At 39.4% G+C, this 25,968-nt stretch overlaps 1 protein-coding gene across 1 annotated transcript in view; it reads right to left on the bottom strand.

Annotated features, from left to right (window-relative positions):
* The window catches only part of ARVCF (armadillo repeat gene deleted in velocardiofacial syndrome), a 150,407-nt gene that overhangs the window by 64,580 nt on the left and 59,859 nt on the right, over nucleotides 1–25,968 (bottom strand). The window contains exons 4-6 of the mRNA XM_019470783.1: nucleotides 24,468–25,075; nucleotides 14,831–15,330; nucleotides 5,587–5,770 (exon numbers count right to left, since the gene is read on the bottom strand). Coding sequence (XP_019326328.1) covers nucleotides 5,587–5,770; nucleotides 14,831–15,330; nucleotides 24,468–25,075 — 1,292 coding nt within the window. The remainder of the gene's footprint in view (nucleotides 1–5,586; nucleotides 5,771–14,830; nucleotides 15,331–24,467; nucleotides 25,076–25,968) is intronic.

Raw genomic sequence — 25,968 nt, 5'->3', positions numbered from 1 at the left:
GTTAACGGTTGGACTCGATGATCTTAAAGGTCTTTTCCAACCTAAATGATTCTATGATTCAGGGGAAGGTAAGGACAGAGGTGCCAATCCCACGTTAAAGACAGGAAAGCGAAGATCAGTGACTGAAGTCCAGATCCACTCAGGCACTTAGGAGCCTGAATCTCACCAAAACCAGAAGGAGGTAGGGCTATTAAAAATTAGACCACAAAAAGGTTTATACCATTAATCTTGCCTGTAATTATGCCAGAATAGTAGCAGAACAGCAATTAAATCCATACTTCTCAAGAGTTAACAGCTCTAGCCACCAGGTTGTTCCTTCTCTTCTCAGGAGCTGATGTTGGACAAGCTGTTATGTGCAATTTTGATCTGAAGAATGCATGTTTTTAGTGGAAGTCAAGTGGGTGCAGTTTGTTTGTGTTCATACACCCACGTCCAGGTCTCTGAACCCTGAGGCTATTTGTGAATGTGAATTTCTGTGTACTTGGAGAATTGACAAGAAATGCTGCAACTACAGATGGTACCCTGGAAAAAGGAGCACTTTGCATCTGTTTGCTATGCAAATTAATTCATTTAACATTTGTTGACAGCAGGTCAGTTTAGCACGGGAATCAGGCTAGAAAGTTGGCAATTTAGGAACTAAGTTCTACCCTGTCCTCTTCGAAGTGAAAAAAATCCAAGGGAGAATTAAAAGTAATTAGGCAGAAAACAGCAATTAAGCCCAGAATGAATTTCATTTTTAAACCATTAAAATCATTGCTGCTTCCAGAGAACTAGGAATCATGGTGGATATCTACACAGAAAACAAAAAAGATAATGTGACTGCAGCAGTGCTCTGAGACCCACAGATGCGGCACTTCCCCTCTAAAGCAGAGAAGCACCTTGGGAGAAACCTGGAGACACAGCGAAGGTCTCTGGCACTGCCTGGGTACATGCGAGCTAGCCTTAGCTCCATCAATCCTGCAAGCAGTTCAACTTGTACTCTTCTCCTAAAGCACCTTAACGTCTTGGTCAAAGTTGTAGGAAGGATCACGAAATGGCCTTGTTAAGATGCACCAAATCATTACATTATTTAAACTGGAGGAGAGTACAATTTAAAAACTAACGCTTCTGGATTGCAAATCCCAGTTGGGATTTAGGGGTTTAAAGAAAAATAAAGACAGCAACTAGAAGGGACATATTCTCCACATACCTAAAAGAATAAAGTACAACATGAAGACATGAAACTTGTACTCCAAATGAAATAAAGGAACATCTGTGCATATTTAATGATTCTCCTAGCAAATGTCTTCCTTACTTCTTCCCCAGTCCTACGTTTCCGTAACCAAAAATCCACCTAATTTCAATGAATCAATCTTTGCTTTGTTTTTTACTGTTCCTTTCCAGATTTCCACCATACCTATTTCTCTCAACAGGTTCAACAGAATACAAGAATACCTTTATTTTATAAAATTACACCCAAGGTAGCATCTATCACAAGGCTCATGACCATTTTAAGTAGTAAAATTATTACGGACATTGCAGATCCATTCATCATACTGGGTCTGCCCCCTATAAACAAAACACAGCAATGGAAGAGGAAACATCTTTTTCCTGATCTCAGGACAAGAATGGAGACAAAATTATCATCACCTGCACTAGTTTCTGAAAACTTCAGTCTTTCCTGGTAAAGATCACAGAAAAAACATGCAATAAATTTCATTACCAGATCATAGTTTGCAAATTGGCTGTGCTGCCAAGTCTTTATTTTGCAAAGGGGAATACAGGATTTCCAAAACTTTTGAAGAGAGTTTCTGGCAAGTCAAGTACAGAGTGGGATGGCACACAGAACCCACTCGTCAGGTTCCAGATGGTATCAGGATTCAAAAGATCCCTACAATGGCCACAGTCATGGGTGAAGGCTTGACTTTAGAAGGAGCCCTTAAAATAAAACACTGGTCTCCAAAGTCAATATAAGCCTTAACCAGTTGCCTTTTCTTCCCTTGATTCTTACTGGCTATGTATACATTGTCAGTTAGCTGTGGTAGTTTGGTATGGACATCATTAAGTATCACAGGCAATCCCAGAGTTATTTAACTTACGGCAAAAGAGATAGTATTTGAATGGCATTCTTGTGCAAACTTTGCACAGTTTCTCCAATTTCCAGCTTGTAAATGACCAAGTCCAACGTTACTTAGTATCATGCACAGGGCTTTCTCAAACAGCAGCTCAGACAGATCCATTCCTCAGTGCAAGTCCCTTGGCCATACAGACTAAAATCAACATCAAGGAACACATACAGATTTTTGTTACTTTAGAAAGTGGGCAGAAATCAGGGCTATACAAAACCAGCAAGCTACCTTAGCTTTAGAGGCAAAAGAGTGCATGGATCATGGATCCATGGATCGTAGGAATTAACTTTGCAAGATAAGAGCCAAGTAAAGCAACTCTGGTGCAAGTACAAATGTCTGCTGAGATATTGGCCCCAATTACTGACCCCTCTGCTAAAGCATCCTTTCATCCCACATATACCTGCAGCACTACACTATCTGTGCTGCTAACACCAGACATTAATCCACCCTTTGGCACAAGCAGTCCAAGTTGACTACTTAGGACACAATTCACCCTGCTGTACTCAGACCTGGACATACACCAGCATCTGAACTCCCCAGGTGAAGAGGGAGAGACTAATGAATTACGCAGAAAAAAAAGTATCGCAGACAGGATAGGACTGAAAAGGAAAATGGGATGGATTGGGATTTTAAGAAGAGGTAAAGGCAAATAAGTGTTGGTTGGGTTTGGGTTTTTTTTTTTTTTTAAATTACTTGTTTTCAATTATTTTGAAGTAAGTGTTTCCAAGGCTCCACATTATCAAAAGAGAGACCTAGATTAAGAACAAAATAAAGATCAGAAAGCAGTGTTAAAAAAAAAAAGTGCAAATAATTAACTGACAGTTCATGCTGTGAATCACTGAGTTTGAAACAAACTCGCCCACATCTGTCGATAAACTTCATTAACTGAAAAAATGATACTGAAATGAATGCCATCCTGCACGCATAATGCCTATCTTCTGCTTGGATATCTAAACTGCAAGGACACCTGAAACCTCAGAAGTTCAAAGATTCTCAGTTGTTTTGGAAGACAATGCAGCACACACCTGATGCTCACTTCCAAAGGGAACAAAGTAGGCTGGCACACCATCAAGAGGACTAACCTCCCAATTAAATATCAAATTGGTAAACAGTTTGCTGTCTGCAATAAGCTCCATTCATGGAAAATTGAATTTCTAGGACCAACTACTGTGTCAACAAGAGAAGAGGAGGCAAAGGGGTTTTTAAACACTGACGTCTGTCAGACAGATGGCTGCAACAATTTATTCTCTGCTGGTGTTAACTATCTTATCTTGCTGGTGCTTTTAAGGATGAGCTGCAGAGGATTTCAACAAACAATGCAAAATTATTTCCAACAGTAGTAATGACAATTACTTTTGATATGTCCATTTTTATCCCTAGATCTGGAAGTGCTCTACAAACGGCATGCAATACCACTGACACTGTAACAAGAAGTACGATCAACTGGAAGACAGCTCATATCTTGCCTACTCCTGCATCTCTGTTATCCTGGACTCACTTTCTCTCACTGCAAGACGTAAGAAGACAGCAAGACAGTTCTCCCTCTTCCTGTGCAGGAGGTTGCTCTCTCCATGGCACAGCAAAGCGACACAGAAAAACTACCTTTTTCAGATTACCTTTCCCTGCTAACCTGCCATCACGTCTCCATTTACCTTAAGCAACTACTTTCAAGCATGAAATCACCTTGCTCCACATCTGACTGAAGCTTCAAATTTTCCACAAGGAAGCACATAGTCCCACATGACTATAACAGCAGAGACTATAGATGAAAGGACCGAAATACACTTCCCCCCTTCAACAACAGCAGCAGTCACCATTCACTGGCTGCTGTCCTGATGCATTTGAAGTGCATCAGGACCACTTTTAATTACCAAAAGTTCAAATTGTCTAACATATCTCAGTATTGCTATGCTCCACATCCCTCTTCATTAGCCTTTAAGAATATGAAATGTGCAAAGTGGCACAAGCTTTTGCATGTCTGGTAAAACCAGTACCTTACTTTAAAATAAAAAAAAAACAAACCACCAAAAAACAAACACAAAGAAACAACAAACAAAAAACCCCCAAAGCTATCCTGGAATGTAAAAGTTCAAGTGGATCAGGGAACTGCACATACTAATAAAAATTTATGACGTGGATTAGATTAGTCTACTAATGATCAATTTATTGCCTACGCTTACTGGAGAATCTCATATTCATTCAGATAATCCTTTTATCCCCCACCATGACTAATTTCCTCTTGCAGAACACCATTAGAAAGTGAGACACTAGTAAGTAAAAACCTATGATATCTGGAGCCTATTTAAAGGACCTTAGTTTCCAGTGGGACTGCAAATAATTTCAGTAATGGGCCCTTTCAGAACACTTTTCACTACCTTCTTCATTTGTGAAGTTACTCAGGGGAATGGTTATTGCAATTTAGAGACCACAAGCCCAAGAAACAGAAATGAACCAACTTCTGAAGATGCATTAATCAGTAGAAATCTGACAGAAGTATACTTCAGATCAACAGAAGGTACAATGCCAAACCTTTGTTAGTTTTGTTCAAACTAATTGACTTCATCATAAAGCTGAAGAATCTAACAGGCCATCTCCACTATTTTATCTCAAAGAAAAGCAAAATGAAAGACTCCGTGTTTAGGGAACATTGGTTCTTCAGGTTTTTCAGACTGCATTAGGAATCCTCCTGACCCCAGGTTCTAGCATGTACTGCCCTATTCTCAAGGTGCTCTCAGAAATGCAAATACAATTTCTAACCAGAAAAGGCTCCTTTGGAAGGAATATTAGCAATAGGTTCCTAAATGGTCAGTAGTTCAGGTTCTTAACTAATTTCCCATTGGTCCTTAGTTACTTTTGCTTAAAATAGGAGTGTATCCACAAAAGTGTTTGTGGCTAAAACTGGATCCATGTTTCATGCTCAGTGCAATTCCATGAAACCAGTTCCCCAGCATCTGCAAAAAAATGCCCTTTGACAGAAGAAAGCCTAAAACCACGAAGGGAGTTGTTTGAAAACACACTTTTCAAATAAATAAAACCAGCACCATCAAGGGAAGCAGAGAAGGTACTTAAAATTTGTAGAAAAAGCCCACTGATCACAGTACAATCGACAAATGAAAGTGTGATTCTCAGTACGTATGGCACAGTTTGCATTGCAAAATACTTTTTTTGTACTTAACTTGGCCTGGGTCACTCTCCATTGTATTATACATCTCCCTGTATAGATCCACTCCCCCTAACCTGGATAAATGACCTACTCTTCACACTGACCCCACTGGACAGACCTACATTGACAAGCCCTGCAACAAGAGAGTCCGTAGCAGGCAAATACCTCCAAGCATTGCTATTGTGGCCACTGAAATGGGGATATTTCTGCAAAAATGAAAGATATATGATACTTCATTTCAAATCAAAATAATTTTAACAAAATCCTAAACACAGAACGTGGTGAACGGATTAATACTCCACAGTTCTGCCTTACCGTAAGCAACCAGAAGTGTTCTTGAAGACAGTTGTCCACTCAGCATCGCGAGGCTTAGAGTCCTCATTCGGCTCACTCTCCCAACCTGAATGGGGTATAATCACCTCATTGGTAAGTGTCTGCAGGCCATGGTTGATGATGACCATCTTCAGGGGCTCATAGGAGGACAAGTTCCACAGGGTGCCTGCAGGAGAAACAGTGATCATTAAATAACAAGAGAATAATAACTATTTAAAATCTCTAGATTAAATAGAATCACTAGATTCACAGAGAACCGCTAGAAGGTTAAATTGTAAAACTAAACAAAAAGGCGAAACCGCTTGATGAGATGCCAGACTAGCACATAGCTTAGGGAAAATTCCATAGTCGCTGCAACAGAGGCATTTCCAAAAGCATGGAAGCACTTTTATCAAGACATGGATATTGTTGAAGTCATCAAGTCCTACAACAGAGTACATAAATGCGATGTGCTATTGGAGATTAATAGGATTTTTCTGTTATATACACATTTTGTTACACTTTTAAGTCTAGCTATGCCTCAAAAAGTAAAAATTCATCCAGTGCAGCAGACAAGTATATTGAGCAAGTCTTAGAAACAGGGATGAATTTATGGAGGATCACTGATCTTACGCTTATCCTCTGCACAAGACTATTTCATTCAAGACTCCCATTATTTACTTTCACATTTTCCTGTCACAGGCAATATCTGTGTTCAAATCACCCGGTGCCACAAGCATATGATTCCTTGAAGAAGCCGAGAACCAAAACTCCTCTGTCTTTCCATTTTTACCTCAATTATGAGCCAAAGTAGACAGAAGTCAAATATCAAATCGACATAACAGAAGAACAGCCTTACATCTGTAAAAATATCCCGTCTTAGATAAGCAATACAACTTCCCAGCAGACCTGCATCAGTGTGCTGATAGTTATTGCTCATTAGGTTAGGACTAAAACAGGACATTCACTTCAGAAAGAATTTCTGCATAGGCCCAGCCTGGTAACATTTGAGAGCTATCAGTAACAACACTTGCAGGGAGCCAGACACACACTTTAGATCACCAAGGAAAAGTGTGAGGACTAGCAAAATTTCAGAGAGACCAAATGGAAAAGCTAGATTTCCCAGAACACACAGGAAATCTTTCTTAAGTGGATACAGTATTAACCTGAGGCTCCCTGTGTTACTACAACTGTGAATTTGTGCATATTACAGTGCAAATGGTAGATACTCACCTCTTAGTATACATGTCTAAAGCAAAACACAAAACAACAACAAAGGTGCAGCCTTCTGTTTCAGTCCCTTTCAACCACTCCAAGTTTTAAACCCCACAATTTTCAAACTTTAGAAATGACTGGAAAGAGATTTTGGATCTATTACTTTTGTCACATAGCCTAAAAAAGACATGGACTTGCTGGACCCTGTCAGTCAACGGAGAGCATGCAGCAGTGAGGGAGTCTGCAGCCGTGCAATGATCCAGTGTGCCGAGAGCCGCCGGGGCCACCACACCTACCTCCATGTGAGCGAAGGCAGCTATCTCGTGGGAACTCTCCTTCACACTCGGGCTTTCATTGCTACAAGTTAGAAGTGTCAAATGCCAAATGTCCTATTTTAATATCAGCATATTATCCATATAGGGTCATGACAGGTACCAGGTCAGGACGGGAATTTTATCTCCATTTGAGTAGTGACTGGCACTTATACGATAACCTGATGATTAGCAGAGCCTCAGAAGTCAAATGCTATGGTGTCTCCTATTCAAAGTGATCTTTACAAAATCCAGGCGCCTGTTCAGACTTAGGAGGTCATGTTAATTAATAAAGAAACTCTGAGGCAGACAACAGAATGAACACCATAATGTTTCTTTACGTCTTTTTCTAAAACCATACAAAAATATTGCTTTTTTGGCGTAATTCCCTTGCCATTCATAGACAACACTCTGTATGAGATTTTCATAACCTTTTTTTTTTTAGCTTTCAAACAAGACTGTATAGGTGAAATAGGAATTAATCTTCTCTTTGCACAATAAATCACCCTTTGTCATTGCAAAACACCCAACACAATGGACAATAAAAAAAGAAAAAAAAAAAACAAGCAGAAAATGCTAATCAGCCCCATTTTGTTGTGGAAGAAAGCCTTTACTTTTCATAACAAATTGGCTCAAAAAACCCACATCATACAAGAAACAAATGCAAGTCAATATTTATAAGACGACTAAAAACTGACATATAAGCTACCCAATTAATTTTAAATACTTCACTAGACAGTCTTTCTTTAGTTATTATACACCAATTCCTTAAGCACATCAGACTCACTGATATAAATATAATAATTACAATTAAATCCCTAAATGTACTGCTGGCTCAGTACTTCAAAATTCAAATGCAAAATCAGAATCCAGCACTGACATATAAGCTACCCAATTAATTTTAAATACTTCACTAGACAGTCTTTCTTTAGTTATTATACACCAATTCCTTAAGCACATCAGACTCACTGATATAAAAATAATAAATACAATTAAATCCCTAAATGTACTGCTGGCTCAGTACTTCAAAATTCAAATGCAAAATCAGAACATCCAGCACTGAACTAGATGGATAAATCCCAGGAAATTATACAGGATAATCATCTCTGGAGCAAACCTAGATTCAGACTGAGAACAGTGGGTGCAGAATACCCTGGTTCTGGAGGGTTATATCAGGGTTCCATCACAGGATCATAAATGGAGCATCGGCATTTGCCGTAGTCAAAAAAACACTATCAGGAAAAGATGGCATCAACTGAGGAACCTACTACAGCATTCGTAAGGATCCTGCATTTCTGTTCTTTTGAAACTGCAAAATATTGCAACTGGAAACAACGTGGAGATTTAAAACCATCTGTATGTGGAAGAGCTAAGTTTTAAAATCTGACAGCCCTTCATATTTAAGAGCTCTTTCCTTAAATGCACATAATTCTTTCGCACCTGAAATGAGATTCTGCCTTTTCCCCTTTCCTGGGGGAGTGACATAACATGTTATCTGTATAGTGAAAATACAAAGGCAAATTTCACTGCTTAAGAAGAATCAGGCAGACGTATACTTAAAAAGTCAAAAATACCTATAAAATTCCCAAGAGCTCTAATATTACAGGATTGTACAAAAGTTTTCCAGTGCTCAAATCTTTTGCTTGTTTTAAGACTTAGAGATTTGTGTCTAGATTTCAATACCTTCAACCCCAATGTGTAAAATAAAATCATCATCTCCAAACTCCCTCTTCCCCTATATTCTCATTCACCAGTAGTTATTTCAAGAGACTAAATGCAGCTGGGATTCAATAGTATTCTAACTGGATTGCAACACTGAAAACAGCACTAACCTGCCAATCTACCACACACAAGTCAGCTTCGCTGATGCTAGTAACCCCATCCAGACCAAGAGAACTACCTGCCCCTACAAAAGGGTCTCTTGTAAATATTCATTCATATTCATCCAGAATTTTTATTAAGAGACCGAATGCAATTTATGCAATAAACTGTTTAGGGCAAACATTTTGACTGTCAATCTCATTGAGCGGCTACCAGACAATGGAGACTGAAGTTCAAGAGAATGCCCTTCCTCTTTGAAGAAAAAGCCCAACAGTTTACAAGCTTTTCAATTTCTCATCTGCCTCTCATCTCTCAAATGTTTCATAGAAAACACCAAACTGTGAAGAATAAAAGACTATACTCAGAATACTGTAAAAAAATAGCACAAAGCTCTTCAAATTATTCAGTAATGTCAAACCACTTAAATTTATAATATTCTCCTTGACAGCTGCATGAGGAAAACCAAAAGAATCCCTCTGTTGAACAGCATTCAGTGAAGGAAAACGTGCAGCACTTAACAGAAGGGTAGCCCAAGATAAACAGTGACGAGGGAATCTTGTGGTTCCAAAGGCAGAGAAAAAATTCAGATTCGAGGTTGACTTCGTTGGGAAAATATTCCACAAGAAGGGATACAGAAAATAAACAGTGACAATATATTTTTCTTATTCAAAATTATGAAACAAAGAGGTCTAAATCCCAGCACCCTTTCAGCTCTTGAGAAAACAAATTCCATGGTAAAGACACTGATAGTGGCAGCCACAGAAACTTTTAAAAAAAGTGAACAAATTCAGATCAGACTGTAGGTTTTAGCAGTGTGAGAGAAAATCTGAGTAAAAAAAATAAAGTTCCTGTAAATTTGACATCCATCTTTAAAAATCATTCCTTGTCTCACACATTAATGATCTAACATGCTGGAAACACTGTTTTTAAAACTCAAGTTTAATCAATTCAAATGAATAGCACTCAAGAGAAATAAAATCACTAACACAGCAGCATAAGGGAAATGAAGTTATCTACATTTTCCATGCACTTTCACAAGTATTGGCCTTTCTGACCACAGTGCATGAATTTTAGGACTACAGAAAGAAGATGAACTATTGCTTTTCAGAAGATGATCACAATCATGATCAGTCTTTATTTTATTCATAAATACTATTTGTAATATACTTAGATATTTCTAACTACAACCATTACCTCTACTCTTTCAGCATGTTAAGCAGGGACAATAGCTACAAGTGTTTATTTCAAAAGTACTGATTATTGTAAAAATATATTAAAAATTACTATAAGCTATAAACATAGCTGTATGATTTATGTAGCATTAAAAGTGATTAGGGCCACAGCCATAATTTCCTAACTCTCCGCCTCCTTGGAGCTGTGAAAAGATTTCTAAAGAAATTGTGGCAGTATACATACACGCTATTATCTTGCCCCCCCAGCCATAATTTCCTAACTCTCCGCCGCCTTGGAGCTGTGAAAAGATTTCTAAAGAAATTGTGGCAGTATACATACACGCTATTATCTTCTGAAATCCAAGGGAAATCTTTTCCTGCTGTGCTTGCTTACTTGCAAAAATCTAATGTCACCAAGAAATTAGATGAATAAGCTATTTAATTCTGTATCTATGGTCCATACTAAATCATTTAGCATTTGGGAAAATAAAGCGCTCTGCGTTACGTTCACCAAGGACTTCTTGTTGCATGCATTTGTTTGACAGACTTGTTTGTATCATTCTAAGTCCTGACGATTGGAGCTGTGCTTCTTCAATTTAAGTAGTGGTCAAGTTTAGAACCTCAACAAAAACTACTGTGTCACAGAATACACCATGAAGAGAGACCTTCTTCTGACAAGCTTTCTAATAGAAAATGGAAGGAGTAAGCTCATCTGTAATCAGAAAGTTCAAGACAGCATGGTACTTCAAAGAGAAGTTAGCGTCTGATCAGCTGACAGGATCTTAGCATACACAAATGCCCAGAAGGTGTGAACTCTGAGCAAGTTGATCCATCTGCAAGTTTCTATTATAGTCTTAGATCAAAATATTTCCTCTGCAGAGTATTTTGAAGGTCAATCATTTTTCAATTAAAACCAGTTTGGCAACATACAGCATCAGGAAAATCATGTTCTGCACCACTTAAAATCAGTGCAATGTCGTTAACATTAAATTAAACATAAAAACGTTAAATTACTTCCAATGTTCTCACAAAGAACAAAATTATTCATTAAAGCTACCCACTTCTGATTGCTTTTCAAATAATGTAATAGAATTTTGGTCTTGCATATCTGATGGGAACATTTGCTCCACAAGAAAACCTTATCACTCAAGATAAAACTTTTGCAGCTTTCCCAATCGGAACAGATTTAAATCCTTATCAGCTTAATCCTCATTTCTCTCCCTTTCTCAAGAAAACGATCCACTGGAAGTTCAGTAGTACAGTTCCAAGACTAGAAAGAGATGCAAGGAAGAATTTTGTGGAATACTTCTCATCACAACTTTACTCATGATTTACTTATGGACACTGTAGCAGTTAAATCAGGCTTTTCTCAGTGCAGTAGATGAGAGACATTTTGTAACTCCACACTTTAAAAAGAAAGAAAAGTGAGATCTGTGGTATTTTGTGACTGTATATTGAGTTTTGAAGGTATTTTTACACGCCTTCACATATCTGTCTTACCTTGAGGGACATCATGTTTTAGTGCCATTTGCAGATATATCAAGAACATCCAGTAAAACAGACATGGCATTAACCCAGAGAAGGTTTTCAAGTTCTGCTAAAACCAGTGCTATCTGAAAGAAAAAAGCTATAGACTTGCTTCATCTGGCAGTAGTGTTGTATTAGTATACTTAGCCTGCTTCCAAAATTGCATGTCAATGCGTTTGCTTAACTTGCATTCTCCAAAACGTATATTCGGGGAAGTAGTCAAGTGAACACACACTTCTGATACATCAAGCCTCACTCATTCAGCACTGAGCATCACACCCCCGATTCCTCCCTCATGCTCCCCTGCATCTACCTCTAACATATTGGCATGGCTTTTTTCCCCACTCCATTAACCCACTGACCAGACCCAGCTGGCTCGCCTGATTCATACTGTTCTGGACAGCTGTGGCTGCTGCAGCAGATCACCAAGTTAATGAGAGGCCATGGAGCTGTACTAAAGCCAAGGACTGACTCTCAAATTAGATGAGAATTACATTCTCTTTTGCCAGAAAGCACCCTCTCCAGCTGCAAATAATGTGTCTTATTGTATGCTCCCATGTACCTCCTGTCCTGTAGGCAGGCAGTGTCCCACACCCAGAGAAGCAAAAACTTCAAGACTGGAAGTGCTCTTGAATTCGGACATCTGAATTATCTAAATTTCTTTAAATTACTTAAATCTCTTTGGAAAGCAGGATTATTTTATCATTGGTCCACATCTGGGATGACCAGCTGATGATTACTATTCAGCTTTCGAAAAGCAGCCAGTATGGCGTTAAAGAAATGTTAAACCACAGAAAAGTCAGCGTGTCATACCAAACTTGAATTTGCAGCCTGTTAAAAGAAATAAACAAGCAAACCCTGTATGCTGTTGTCTTTTCTTCCTTTTTTTTTTTTTCTTTTCATTGCTGCAGAAGTCCCTAGAGATTTCACTCCAGACAGAATGAAAAACTTTCATGGCAAAGGTAGGCTTTGGTTTATCACTAGGGAAAAGTACCCAGATAGGAAGTCAAGACTTCTACCACGAGAACATCGGAATTGTGATCTGAATTTTTGAGGCTGCAAAACACAGTCCTTTTGTAGCAGCCCTGGCTGAATGCTCCCTTTGCACTTCAAGTTGGCTCTTGTTTCTCTCCGCTGACTTTTGGAGCTCATTTTTCGAATGGACAATTCCACATTATCAGCCGAGGCTTTGAACGCTGACTGCAAGCGCACCAGCATCAACGACAGAGGCATTGCTGGAATACTCTTCTCTTCTATATTGATGCTTGAATGTCTCACACCGGATCCGGTGATATCATTTTAGAAGTGGAATGAAATTATTCCTGGTTAGGTGGAGATTAAATGCACATCATCTGTTACTGGACATCTGTTTAGGTTAATGCCCTCAGTATTCCTGGTGTTTCTCAGTAAGGGGAAATAAAGAGCTTTAAATAGCAAAACCCAAAGTGGAATAAAAATACTACATTTAATTAGCAGGAGCTACTGTCAAATAAAATGCATTTGAACTGTAAAACTAATTAATCAACTGGAAATCAAAGCAATCGCCATTTAGAGCGAAAAGGAAAAACATCCAGTTTGTTTTTGCCATCTCAAAAGTGACTGATTACCACCTAGCATTATAATGATATTCTTTCAGAGTAAATTATAGACTGGCTTCTCCTTTCTTGAATGTAAAGAAATAAATTTATTCCTTCTCAGCACTCCAGAAATGAGTTTTGAGTAAACTAGAACAGTAGATAAACAAATATTTTTTATTAAAAAAAAAAAATTAAGTCAGCCATACTAAATGAGTGCAACAAATGCAACATGAATACTACCTACAGAGTTTCCATGTTAAGAGAGACAAAGCACAGACAGCAATCAAAGCACAACCAACACATGCTACTTAGAGGTTCTCTGACAAAACAGACAGCTCTCCTTTACCAGCTCACTGGAAAAGGACTGGAAAAATATCCCTGCTAGTTTCTACACTGTATATTTAGAACTAGTTTGCTAAATATCCTATAATGGCTGAGGAAGAACAGCTGGTACACCCAAGGTCACTGTTCATCTCAGAGAATTATGATTACCGTTAAAAACTTGGAGAGCTGCTATAATTTTTTGAGGTGATTATAGAATTATGATGTTTACTTCTAATGGCTTAATCCATGTTTGCAATAGGGTCTGCCTGGAGAATCCAACACTGATAAGGTAGCTAAACAGTTTCAGCCCTGAACTTATTTTTGCACTCACAAAACTTTCTGAAAAATTCTGTTCTGGCACTGAAATTCATTGCAACTGCCCTGACCTCCATCCACACATCCCCTGCTGCTTCTGAGAAGAGAAAGGGAAATCCATTTCACTCCTCCTGAGTTATGGCAGACTGAAGAACAATATATTTCTCCTTAGTTTAAGAGCTGACATACTTTTCCACCCTTTTCCACTTAATGGCTGAACTTTGAAACTTGGCATATACTTTATTACTCTTTTTGGATGATGTCCAAGACTAAGTTCAAATGAAAAACAGGTTGAATAATGGAGATATAAGTGATTGAAAACTCCCTGCAAAGTGTGCACAAACTCAGTAACTTCAAAATGTAATTCTCCCTTTTCCGATTATTGCAACAAGCAAACCCTGTGTCCAGAGCATCTCAACAGCACACTCTACGCTCCTTAAAATCTGAGTTTTCCATCCCAGAAGTGCTGCAACTTTATACACAGCCTCAGAGTCCCCATCACTGGGGGTTGGAAGTATTCCTGAGGAGACTGACTGTTCTATCAATATGAAGTAGTGGGGACATGGCAGCAGGATTGTTTTATAAGAGATTAACAAGGAAAGTTTTAGATTAGCATATCTTACCTCATGATTATAACACGCTGAGGGCAAGCGCACTACAAATTACCTGTCAATGAAGTTGCTATAATTCATTTAAGCTTCAGTAACTCAACCACATGCAGTTGCATGCTACATCCAAGAAGCATCATTCTTCTCTCAGCAGCCAGGGAAACCCAAGTGTGCTACGTACACAGATGATCTCCATTTCCTCCTGAAGGGCACGTTTGCCTTAGGCTCTCTCACACCACAAAGGTGGTGCAGCTAAAGAAACAGCTGCAGCCAGTAATCTAAATTCTCCTTCAATGCTCTAATCTCCAGAAATTCTTGTTGCTGAAGCTGAAAGGACTCCTCTAAAAAAATAATTCAAAGAAACTACAGACACTGACCTGTAATTAGCTCTCTCACTTCCATGTCATTTGTTTTTCGCAATAGTCTGATCAATGCAGGGATCCCATCACAGTTCTTTATAGCCACCTTGTTTTCATTATCCTTCCCATAGGAGATGTTTCTGAGAGCCCCGCAGGCTTTACGATGGACCTCTGGCTTCGGATGATCAAGTAGGCCCACCAAGATAGGTATCCCTTTAAGGTGCCTCACGTCCTTTTTGATTTTATCATTCTCGTAGCACAAGTGCTGCAAGTAGGCTGCGGCATTAGACTTGACTGGATCAATAGGGTGGCTGAGCATGGCAATTACTTCAGGGAGGTCAGGGTCCCTCCACCTGGGGTCTTTACGAATGCTGTCAATAGAGGGGGAGCGCTTCCCCAGACGGTCAATACTAGCCATGCTTCCTCTCTCTGGCTGTGCCAGCGGTGCTGCGTAGCCACCATGAAGGTAAGGGATCCTCTCTTCAACCATCTCTGTCTCGATGGGGTCATCGTAGCCCCTGTAAGAAGCAACAGTCCCAAGAGAAAGAAAGGGGAGGGGGAAAATAAGCACATTTAAACACATTGTACCTCTGAGCCAGTATGGAGATTTCAGCTATGAGCAAACCTTTTAATATCACAAACATCATTAGGGGCAGCATATTTACACTTTCAAATAATTTATTTGTAGTAACTTGAAAATTAACTATAGCTGAGTACTCAGCAGTGATGGGACTACAACACAGTATTTTTTTGGCTAGCAATGAAATGATGACAGGAACTGCAAGTCATCGAACAGATTGCTTTCATTTTGGTCACTTAGCAAAACAATTATGATAGAGCTGGATTACATTTAGTAGGAAGCACTGAGCTTCATTAACACCACTACTTCTGCAACAAACCAAAACTCTAATTAACAGCATTCAAGGCCTGGGCAGAGACCACAGACACTTTTCAGCTAGTCTGAGAAGTTCCACTACATTTCCATGTTGAGTTCAGTATACTCGTGTGAGCATCAATACACATAATAACATCAAAGATGAAGGAAAACCTAAGTCCTGAATCCAAGCATGTAATAAAAGTCTGTCTTGTACAGAATCATTTGTAATACAGGTAAGAGGCTGATGGTCAAGAGACCTGGGTCCAACTTTTAACACCAGAGTAGTTTGCTGGACATCCAAAACAAGTCCTGTACTCTGAGATTTCCTCCCCAGATGAGCAACTAGCCTGGACATTAGACACTCTTAAGATCATTTACAGCATTAGAATGAATGGCACCCATCTTGTGTTGTAATTCACTGTGTGTAACTGAAGTAAGGTCAGTCACAACCAGCTAACATGCCTATTTAGATATTACTGTCCTAGTTCACACAAAGGGCAAAGTTGCAATCAACAGAGTTGAAAATATTCTAACACAGTATATCCTCACACTACAAATGCCCATGTTCTTAAAAAAAACAAACCAACAAAAAACCCCAACAGTATTTGACAAATACTTCTTTTTCTTTAACAACCACCGCTGCAACTATAATCTCTAACCTTCAGAAAAAAATCCCCCCCCCCATCACTTCCTACAGCTAGCTGCTAAAGACAGAACATTTCTGCAAGAGATTTGTAAGGAAAGGCATTTACAACTTTAGAATTTGTTTTCGAGATTCACTTATATACTTCATCCCTTGTTCAAAGTGACACCTTTCATCCTCCAGAACATGCATCGTTCGTGCAGGGGAGCTTCAGTGCATGTGCGGTGCACCATTCTGTCAGATAATACTTAAGTCCTTAGGAGAAGTACAAAAGGAAATCTGAAACTTGCTTACAGTGACCCACTGGTCACAAATTCTTCAATTTTATATGTGAATAAGCCCACAGGGCAATAAGGCGACTTGCACCTAACAGTTATGAACTCCCACAAACACTTTCAACTTTGCAGTCTACCCTCTCTCAGACTTTGCCCCAAAGGCTCACACGAGCTCACTAACCTGGCTGAGAAGGATGAAGAGCTGAGATGACCCACTGGGGAGCTGAACCAAAATTCCAATTAATCCCATTGTTTTAAAACTCAAGTCTAGAAGATTTTTCTTCTTCATCCTCCCTTCCCTCTAATACTACTCTTAATAGATGTTAACATAAGCTGACTTCTTTTATATATTTTTTTTTTTTTAAACAGCAGCAGCTTTTTGCCTTATTGTTTCTTCCTCAACAGATTAGCTATTACCTCAGTATTGTAGTTATCTCAGTTAAGCAAGTAGGTTTAATTGCTACAAAATGATTCTTAAAAACTTTCATTTTAAGCACTGACTGATGTTACTGAACAATTTCTGATGTCATGCTGAAGGAAGCGTAGACCATTAGAACTCAGAAAGAAAATGGAGCTTGCTGTTATCCTAAAGGGACTGCTAATTAAACTAGACTCTGGGGAGGAGAGCAACCGGAGGTGGAGACTGAATTTAGTCTTGTACAATTAACACTCTTAATGTTAAAAGCGCTTCTACTGACATTAAGTTGCTTTAATTGCTGTTCTAAACCATAAACTGAATGAAAGGATAAAAATGGGCAAGTATCCAAAACTCAGAATGAATCTGAAGAAATCCTTTTATCGATGCAGTTATTTGTGTATGTATAATTCAGTACTTGCTCTACACAGTAATTTACAATGTCTGGACAGCCATTGTATTTTCTGTTACAGAACAAAGCTGTTTCCATCATTCCAAGAAGAAAGTAACAACACTGAAAAGATTTACTTTTGTGCATATACCCAGGGCAGAAGTAATAACAAAACCCCTTAACTACTCCTCAAACAAAATTCTGTTTTTACATATGCAAATTTGGGACAACCAGTATTAAAACTACAACAAAAAACTCATTTCTCAAACTCATCCTCATGTTAAATTCTTATTGACTGCATAAAAAAAAAGTAGATTAATTTTAATAATTGCCCTCTGCACAGCTGTTGCTTGCTTGACTTGGTAACTCGCAATTCAGCACGCCTCACTCCTATGAGCTGCCCACAAGATAACTGTACACCACCTCAATTACACCTGCACAATTAAGTTTCTCTCTCCTTCTCATCCATGCAAATACACAAAGATAATTATTGTCTTGGGATGCAGTTTGTTTGCATTATTTCCACGAAGTCTTCCAAACAGAACCACATAGATGGGCCCATCTCCCTCATGCTGTATCCTCTCCCCCGTGCCACACAAAGCTCCTTGTTTTCATTACATTTGCCCAAAATAAAACTTCAGTTAGGACTTTAAATTGCAACACTGTCATGACAAGAGAGAGCACCACATAACTCTTGTACCAACAATACTAACTTTTTTTAATTGTCAATGACTAGTTATTAAATATGAATGTGAATACCTGAAGTAAAGAATCAGTCATTAAAAACAAAAAAAGAAAAAAGATCACATCCCAACTTGCTACTTATTCTAACAAAGTTTTGTTGTTGTTTTGTTTTTTTTTTTTTTTCTTTTTTTTTTTTTTTTTTTAAAAAAAAAGGGTTTTTTCTTCCATTGTTCCAATACAAAGCTACTGATGCACCAAAGACGGCCAATAGGCTTTGATGATCCCTCTCTGATGAAATCCCCAGGACACAGAGCTGGGGTAGAACAGGATATGGGAAGATGCTGAGTGTTTCGTGCTGCAGGGAAGAGGTTACATTCCTGAGTGCCGTGGGCACGGAGAGCTGCAGATGGTTTAGGATGAATCACGCAGAGGGTGGTAGGGAGGGCAGCATTGCTTAGAACTCACCAGCTACTGCTCCGTGGTGAAGTGGTGACCACAGCACATACTGCTGGCTCCATCCCCACAGCAGAAGCAAAGCATCCTCAAGGAAACGGACCCTGAACCATAAGTGACTTTTAACAACTGTTGGCATTTTCATACGGTCCCATTCTTACATGAACCATTCACTTACAACTCTGTTCCTGCCAATCTCAACCTGATTCTGCTGGACCATCTCCTTCGTGAAAAAATAGGATTGCACGTCTAACGCGACTGTTTTAGTATACAGACAGCTACACTGAAACAAGACAGTGTCTCTCAAGTATTTGTAGAGAAAGGATGGACACAAGAAACACTATTGCTGAAATAAGCTCACGCAGGTCAGATCCAACATACCTCTTAGGATGAAACAGTGTCAAGAGCCACTGGTTAATGCACCAGTAACAAAACCCAATGACTTCACCTGGCAGCAAAGATAACACCTGGACACTTGACCCCTCAAGACCCTGAATAACTATCTAGAAACTCTGAGATCCTGGTGTGAACTTAAGAGCTGTACAAGAAAGCTCAAAGGCAAGTATCACACCAATTCAGATTCACAGGACTAAATACAGTGATCAAGTCTGGAGAAGGTTAAAAAAAAAACAACCAACCCAAAAAAAACAAAAACCCCCAAACAACCTACATGGTAATTAAAGGAAAAGAATCCTGAAATATTTTACAAGGGAAGCTCTAAATACCAGCTCTGCCATTGCTTTACAGCATTGAAGGGAAGCAGTTTACCAAAATAGATCATCTGCAAAGGAGCAAAATAACTGATCAGGCAGCGTAATGCAGAACTACCACAAGGCCTCTGTGCGAGTGAGGATGGCCCAGGTCAAGTCCCATCTCCCCTCCTTTAACAGGGAGCCTGGGGGCCAGAGAAGTGCAGACTAGGCAAAGAGTGAAGAAGGCAAAAGCAAGTATCTATCAGGGAGTAAACACACCCAGTTTCTGAAGACAAATGAGTAAAATCAGCAACACATTTACACACAGAGAGAGTAAAGAAATCACCCGAGTTGGACTGGTGGGGGCCAAATGCGATTTTTCACTTTCACACCAGCAGAGCCGCTACGTTGGAAAGGCAAGCCACTTGACACAGAAGGAAGACTAATGAGAGCTTCAGCAGACACAGTCATCTGGGCTCAGGAGGCCAAGAGCTCTTTTACTCTCGGGACTAAAGAGATCTGGTAGTACGCCAGAGTTGCTGACCACAAGCATCTTGCCTTCCATCTGTTTGTAGCAAGGCAGCTGAGTTTTTAGGATGCTGTGGGTCTCACTAATCACCTGTCTCAGGGAATTGATCAAAACACATTCTAGCATAGACAAAAACTGGGAGAGAGCTTGTGGATTTATCATCTTCCTTGTGGCTTCAACATTGGCACATTTGAGTAAACAGGTGAAGGATTTACACACTTAATCCTCAACAATTTGTACAAGTGTTACATTCATCACAGTTTGCAGCTGGTGTCTGCTTAGGATAAAAGACCAGAAAGGCTTGGGATTTCAGCAGGGAACTTTCTGCCAAACATTGAAGAGGAAATCTAAAGACTTTGCAGAATGAGGTCCTGCTTTTACCAGCCTCTCTTCCCTGACAGAAGGACGCACAAGAGGATTCAAAACTGGACTGAATCCTCTGCTGAGATAAGTCTGAGTTATGGGATGTACGGTTAAAACACCGAAATCCCCTTGACTGGAACCACCTAAAAGCTGCTAATGGATGAGCTGATTCAGGTTGCCGCCTGCCTTGTAAAACTCAGCCATACATCAGTCTTCCCCTACCAGAAGATCAACAAACTGAGATCAAATTCATTCTAAGGAGGAGCCTCAGAAAAACCCAAGTCTTCTCCAAACTGACCGCATTTTTTGCTTCACGCTGTTCCGCTCAGTCATGTCCATACACTCCTGCCCCAATCTAGACAACATCCCAATGTTGCCTACATGCTGGTATTACGCTTACGGTTGGTCATTAAACCAAAGAGGCCAATCTACAGTGACAGATATCTCCCCAGCCTTAAGGATGCCTCCATGGGTGCTGCTGTGAGACCACACTTGAAATAGGTGAAATTAGGCCAGAAGTGCTGACTGAAAGTTTATCTACAAATACAAGCCTTTATATTCTAGATTGAAAGAAGATACCAGAAGTAGAATGTGACTAACATGTATGTGATACCAATATTCTCACACTGTCTTATACATAACAGAAGCAAGAGAAACCTAGTGTTACAGTTATTTAATCTAAAATCTGGCTCATTTCCTGGTAGTAATAATTTGGACCATGAAGTGACCACCAAATGTAGTCTCAGTCTCTTAGATCAGGTTTCTGCCATAGAAAATTTAACAGCAGAAAACTCTTTTATCGTTGATTTAGTCAACATTAAAAATTCATATCCTGTCGAGTCTGGAATAACAACACTTGCAATAGCTGCTCCAGAGTTTTTTAGGGAAAAAGAAGTCCCATGAATGCTAGTACAAGTGCAAACTGTAGTGATCCACTCTGGAAAAAAAATTACCACAGAGGCTTGAAATGCAAAGTTGAAGAGAAGATAATTTAAAAAAATAAGATGAATTATGACTTGCCATTTTTTCCTGCTCATTTGTGTTAACTTCAATTTAATGATTAAAAAATACTCAAATAATAGTAGGGATTTTTTTTGTGAATGAAAAATATTCAGTACTTCCTGCTTCTCTTTCAAGAAGGATTTTATACAAAACACCTAGCAACACCATAAGACTACCTATTTTTAAAGACTATAATGAAAAACCTCCTAATTTAATAAAGGCAACCTGCCAAATGAAGGAAAAAAGGGCATAAAACCAGTTAAAGATGTGTAAATACCTTCACAAGTAAAACTTGAGAATGAAAAATATTCAGTACTTCCTGCTTCTCTTTCAAGAAGGATTTTATACAAAACACCTAGCAACACCATAAGACTACCTATTTTTAAAGACTATAATGAAAAACCTCCTAATTTAATAAAGGCAACCTGCCAAATGAGGGAAAAAAGGGCATAAAACCAGTTAAAGATGTGTAAATACCTTCACAAGTAAAACTTGAGTAATATTATTTCAGTATTTATTGATTTTAACACCCCAAATGCCTTTCTCTCACCCCGATTTATTATGCAATCTGACTTAAACCAAACCAGAGCACATGCTGAGGAAAAGAAGATTAAGTGCCAGGTATTCTTCTTGCAGAAAATAATGTGTCTTACAGCAGAGATCCAGTATAAAAGAAAGCAAGAAACAAACCCAGCCACAAGCACTGAAGAGCCAACAGAAGGTATATTTGCCTTTGTGCACTTACCTGGATTTGTAAGTGTTTGTGAGGAGGCACATTTTTCCCCAATTTAAAATGAAATATAAATAGCTTAAAATGAGGCTGGTGATGGCAGAAGGAAAGCACAAGAGATATTTATCTCTGTGGTCAAATGGAGCGGGCAAGGGATGGAAAGAACAATCTGTACTTGTAATCCCCCTGACTAGGATCTCCTCCAGACACAGCTGGGTTGACTCCTTATCACACAGGGGGCAAGACTCACTGCCACAGATTCAGATGAGAAACCTCCATTCAGTCCTCTCAGACAGAACAGCATCAAAACTAGAAACCGATAGTAAGGATCCTTATTCTACCTTTAAACTATTAACAAATGAGGGCAGCACTTACTGGGAAGAAAATGAGAGATAATAACTTAAGTTTCTGCAGCGAGTTAGCCAACAGAAGAATTCCATTCGCAACACAATAAAGATGCCCAAGCTGAAAGTCGGTGCAACATAGGAAAGCTTCTAACAGTGTTATTATACCTGCTCTACACATACAAGCTTTTTTAAATCAAAAGTGCCATCAATTTATCACATTCATTTAATCATTTTCACAAGGAATAACTTATTCTAAAAAACCTAGAGAGGAATAATCAAGTAGTAATTACCCTCATCTAGTACAAAGCACTATTTGTAGTCTTTAGTTTCTTGCAGATCAGTAGCATATCTGAAATGCAGGTTTATTGAATTGTTCAAGTATTTCTTTGAAATGTCAAAAAGTAACTACTTATGAAGAGGCCCTCATACAATCTTCTTATGTTCTCACCAGCTAAATTTTGCTGCCACAGTCAGGCTAATTACTTGTCAAAGCCTCTTGATCATATTAAATACGGGAAAAAAACCTCACAACAAAAGAAACGTAAAAGAAAAATTGTGAATTGGTCCTATCCAAACTGCAAGGAACAATAAATCAAAGGGATGTTTAACAAAAAAAACCCAAAAAACAACCAAAAAACTTTAAAAATGCAAATGGGTAGGTTCTAAGAATACATTTAATTATTCATCATGCATACAGTTTGAAAAATGTTAATAAAAATTTTAAAGCACTGCTGCCTGACTGTTTTTAACGAGAACTGTAAACTTGCTTAGATGCAGGGGAGCACCAATTAAAGTTTGATAGATTGATCAGTATTTTGGCACCCACTGGCTGCAGGTATTCCCTCTAGCCCCATAAAACATTGATGTGGTTCCACCAGTTGGTAAGCTTGCAAGGTCAAAGATGTCACAAGGGACTTAAAGTGGGTTCTGGGAGATATGCCTTGATACCTTTTCTTTTTTTTTTTTAAATACAGATAACAATTTGCAGGTGCTGGATTCCATTTAGCTTTAAATTGAACTTCCAGAAATGTGAAAGAAGATAGAGCTATGAAAGTATGAATGAAACCATGAATGACATAACATCTCCAAGTAGGAGCGCTCCAAGACAAGAGAGTGAAAAGGCCTACCCAAATCCCACCGACAACTAACACTGATGAAGTGAAGCCTTCAGTCAGAAGTATGGAGTCTAAAGATCATCTACACACACAGAGGCAGGTGGGTTCCAGACTCTCTTTACAGCTCTGGAAACTACTCCAAATTAAGAGGAAAATAATGAGAACTAAATCCATATCAAAACACGAATCATGAGGATATAACTTCCTGCAGGCACACGCAAAAGTTTGCACACTGCTTGCAAAACATAGTATACAAGTTTTTCAGGTTCATACTCAGAAGATGACTTTCAGCTGAGTAATAAGACTCTCTTCCCAAGCTTGTTTATTTTTTTTCCTCCAAATGCAAGAGCTGATAGCTGCGAGCCCAGCATAAACAACTAATATCAGAAAATATGGCATAAAATAGAACATTGCTCGGAAAGGGGACTGAACCAGAAGTAATGCGTGACTGGTCACTTCAGTTATATCAAGTACAACACAGATGCTCTTATCTCCCCTTTATATAGGCACAGGACAAAATAATGATCTGGTCTTACAAAATGTTGAAGTACTTCAGTGAGGTTCAGCAAAACCCGGTCACGTAGCTGAGGGTGTGCAGTTAGCACAGCATCAGGAGCTGAGGCTGTCAAACACCTCACAGGACAGCTTTTATAGAACAAGGCATCCCCTTCACCACCAGGTATCAGCTCATCTGCAACCCCAACCAGCTGTTCAAAGTTTTTGTTTGGCAGATGAGCACATAACCAGACCTGTGGGAAGTCCCACAGATTACAAATCCCTCTTTTCACCTTGCTAGTGTGGGATGGCTCTGGGACAATACAATACAGTCACAACTCTTTTTTAGGAAAAGGAAAAAAAGTAACTTAGCCCTCTTCTACAAGATCATCTCTTCCTTTCTAAATTCAACCTAAACCAAGCAGCCCAGAAACACAGTGAAAGGGTTCTTGAGCACCACCCTTACTCCCTTCTGTATTTCGTGTGCATTTTGCAGTCTTTTACGGGCTAATGAAATGATGCGTTCTACCTGTTCGTCTGTCAAGTAATTCCAGAACTTACCAGACCATTAAGAGTTCAAATGTACATGTTCAACTAAGCAAAACAGCTACAGATTAGCACTGTAAACAACAAATGGGTTTTACCTTCCTTTGTGAGGTCTTCCTCTCTCTGGCACACCTGCAGATGTCCTCCGGTTCACAGTGGAGTAATCAGGATCCAGTTCATATCCTTCATCATCTACTCCAAGGCTGCGGTTATCATCTTCCAGTCCATAGGGTTCTGGCTGGAAGCGTTCTGGCTGGGAGCGGTTCAAGTCAACGTTGCTACCCACTGGCACCTGTGGCTGGGCAACAGGACCGTAGTTATCCCTTCTGCTTGGCAAAGTGAAGCTACCATCATCTGGCCTGTAACTGTTTCCTGGCACGTAGGCATAGCGAGGGCGGTAGTTGACACCACGAGACAAGCTGCCATAGTTATCAGATAGATCTCCATAACCATCATGACCAATATAAGGGCGATACTGGCCTTCGTGGCTTTCAGGGTAAGAATCGTTGTAGCTGTTGTAAGATCTGGTTAACGTGGAAGATGCTTGTGGTGTGATGTACCGCTCCCCATTCTTCATGTACCTTCTGTCTATTGAATCTGTGTAGCTGCCCATGGGAGACGAGCCATCCATTGATGGCAGGCCATCAGGCCCAAGTGGCACCTGACGCACTGTTCTGGTGGTGACTGTTTTGACCATTTTGGTAACCTGTGAAGAAGTAGTGAATAAATATGTTAATTTTCTTCTTGCTGCACAATGTGATGAGACATACGGGGACCTAGAACAGCAAAATGGGGAGAGTGCATCACAAAGCATACTACAGTGACATGCCTGTTGAATGGAAGCACTGGTGTACTCATGAGTTCACCTATTAGGTTTAGGATTTAGTAGTGGGAAAGTATTTCTATAAAAAGCTGAAAAGACAGAGTTAAGTGCACTCTGGGGCTCTTACTACCAAATCAAACCCACTGCAGCCATGTGACAGTGCATGGAAGCAGTGCAAAGTCATTACACCAGTTCAGATTTGCCCAAAATGTTTTCAGGAGGCATCTTTCCTAGAGCAGACTACGATGCTGAGGTTTACAGCCTGTCCTCCCCACAATACCACATCGCATTCTCTAGTTTGACAGAAATACAGTTATATGCTCCTGCCTGATCTGTCCCACCGTGTAACTTAATGGAGCTCAAATTTGGCAGTAACATTTAGGAAACTATGAACTCAAACAGAAAAGTTTTGGGCTTCTAGCTTTTAGACAGCACCACCGCTTCCTCTTTTAAGCTATGTTACATCCAACTATCACCATACAAGCCCAACAGATAGTTGGTGTCATTCCATTATTTTGGTGATATTATTTGGCAATAACGAACATTAATGCCACACAGCTTTTGCAACTGCAACTACCCTAAACACACTGAGCTAGACAAGCTTGTTTAAAACATTAAAGAAAAATCTGTACACAAATACATATTTATCTTTTCTCCTATAAATAACACCTCATTTCAAAACAGATAGAATTAGACTATTTCACATAACTGACAAAAACTGGAAATGGTAAGTGTCCAGAGGGCACTTGTGTTCAGGGTTTCTTGCTAAAGGGTAA

This window comes from Aptenodytes forsteri, unplaced genomic scaffold, assembly GCF_000699145.1.
Source record: "Aptenodytes forsteri isolate BGI_AS27 unplaced genomic scaffold, ASM69914v1 Scaffold79, whole genome shotgun sequence".
NCBI classification, from domain to species: Eukaryota; Metazoa; Chordata; class Aves; order Sphenisciformes; family Spheniscidae; genus Aptenodytes; species Aptenodytes forsteri.
The sequence above is the reverse complement of the archived record's forward strand: the minus strand, read 5'-3'. Positions and strand labels throughout refer to the sequence as shown.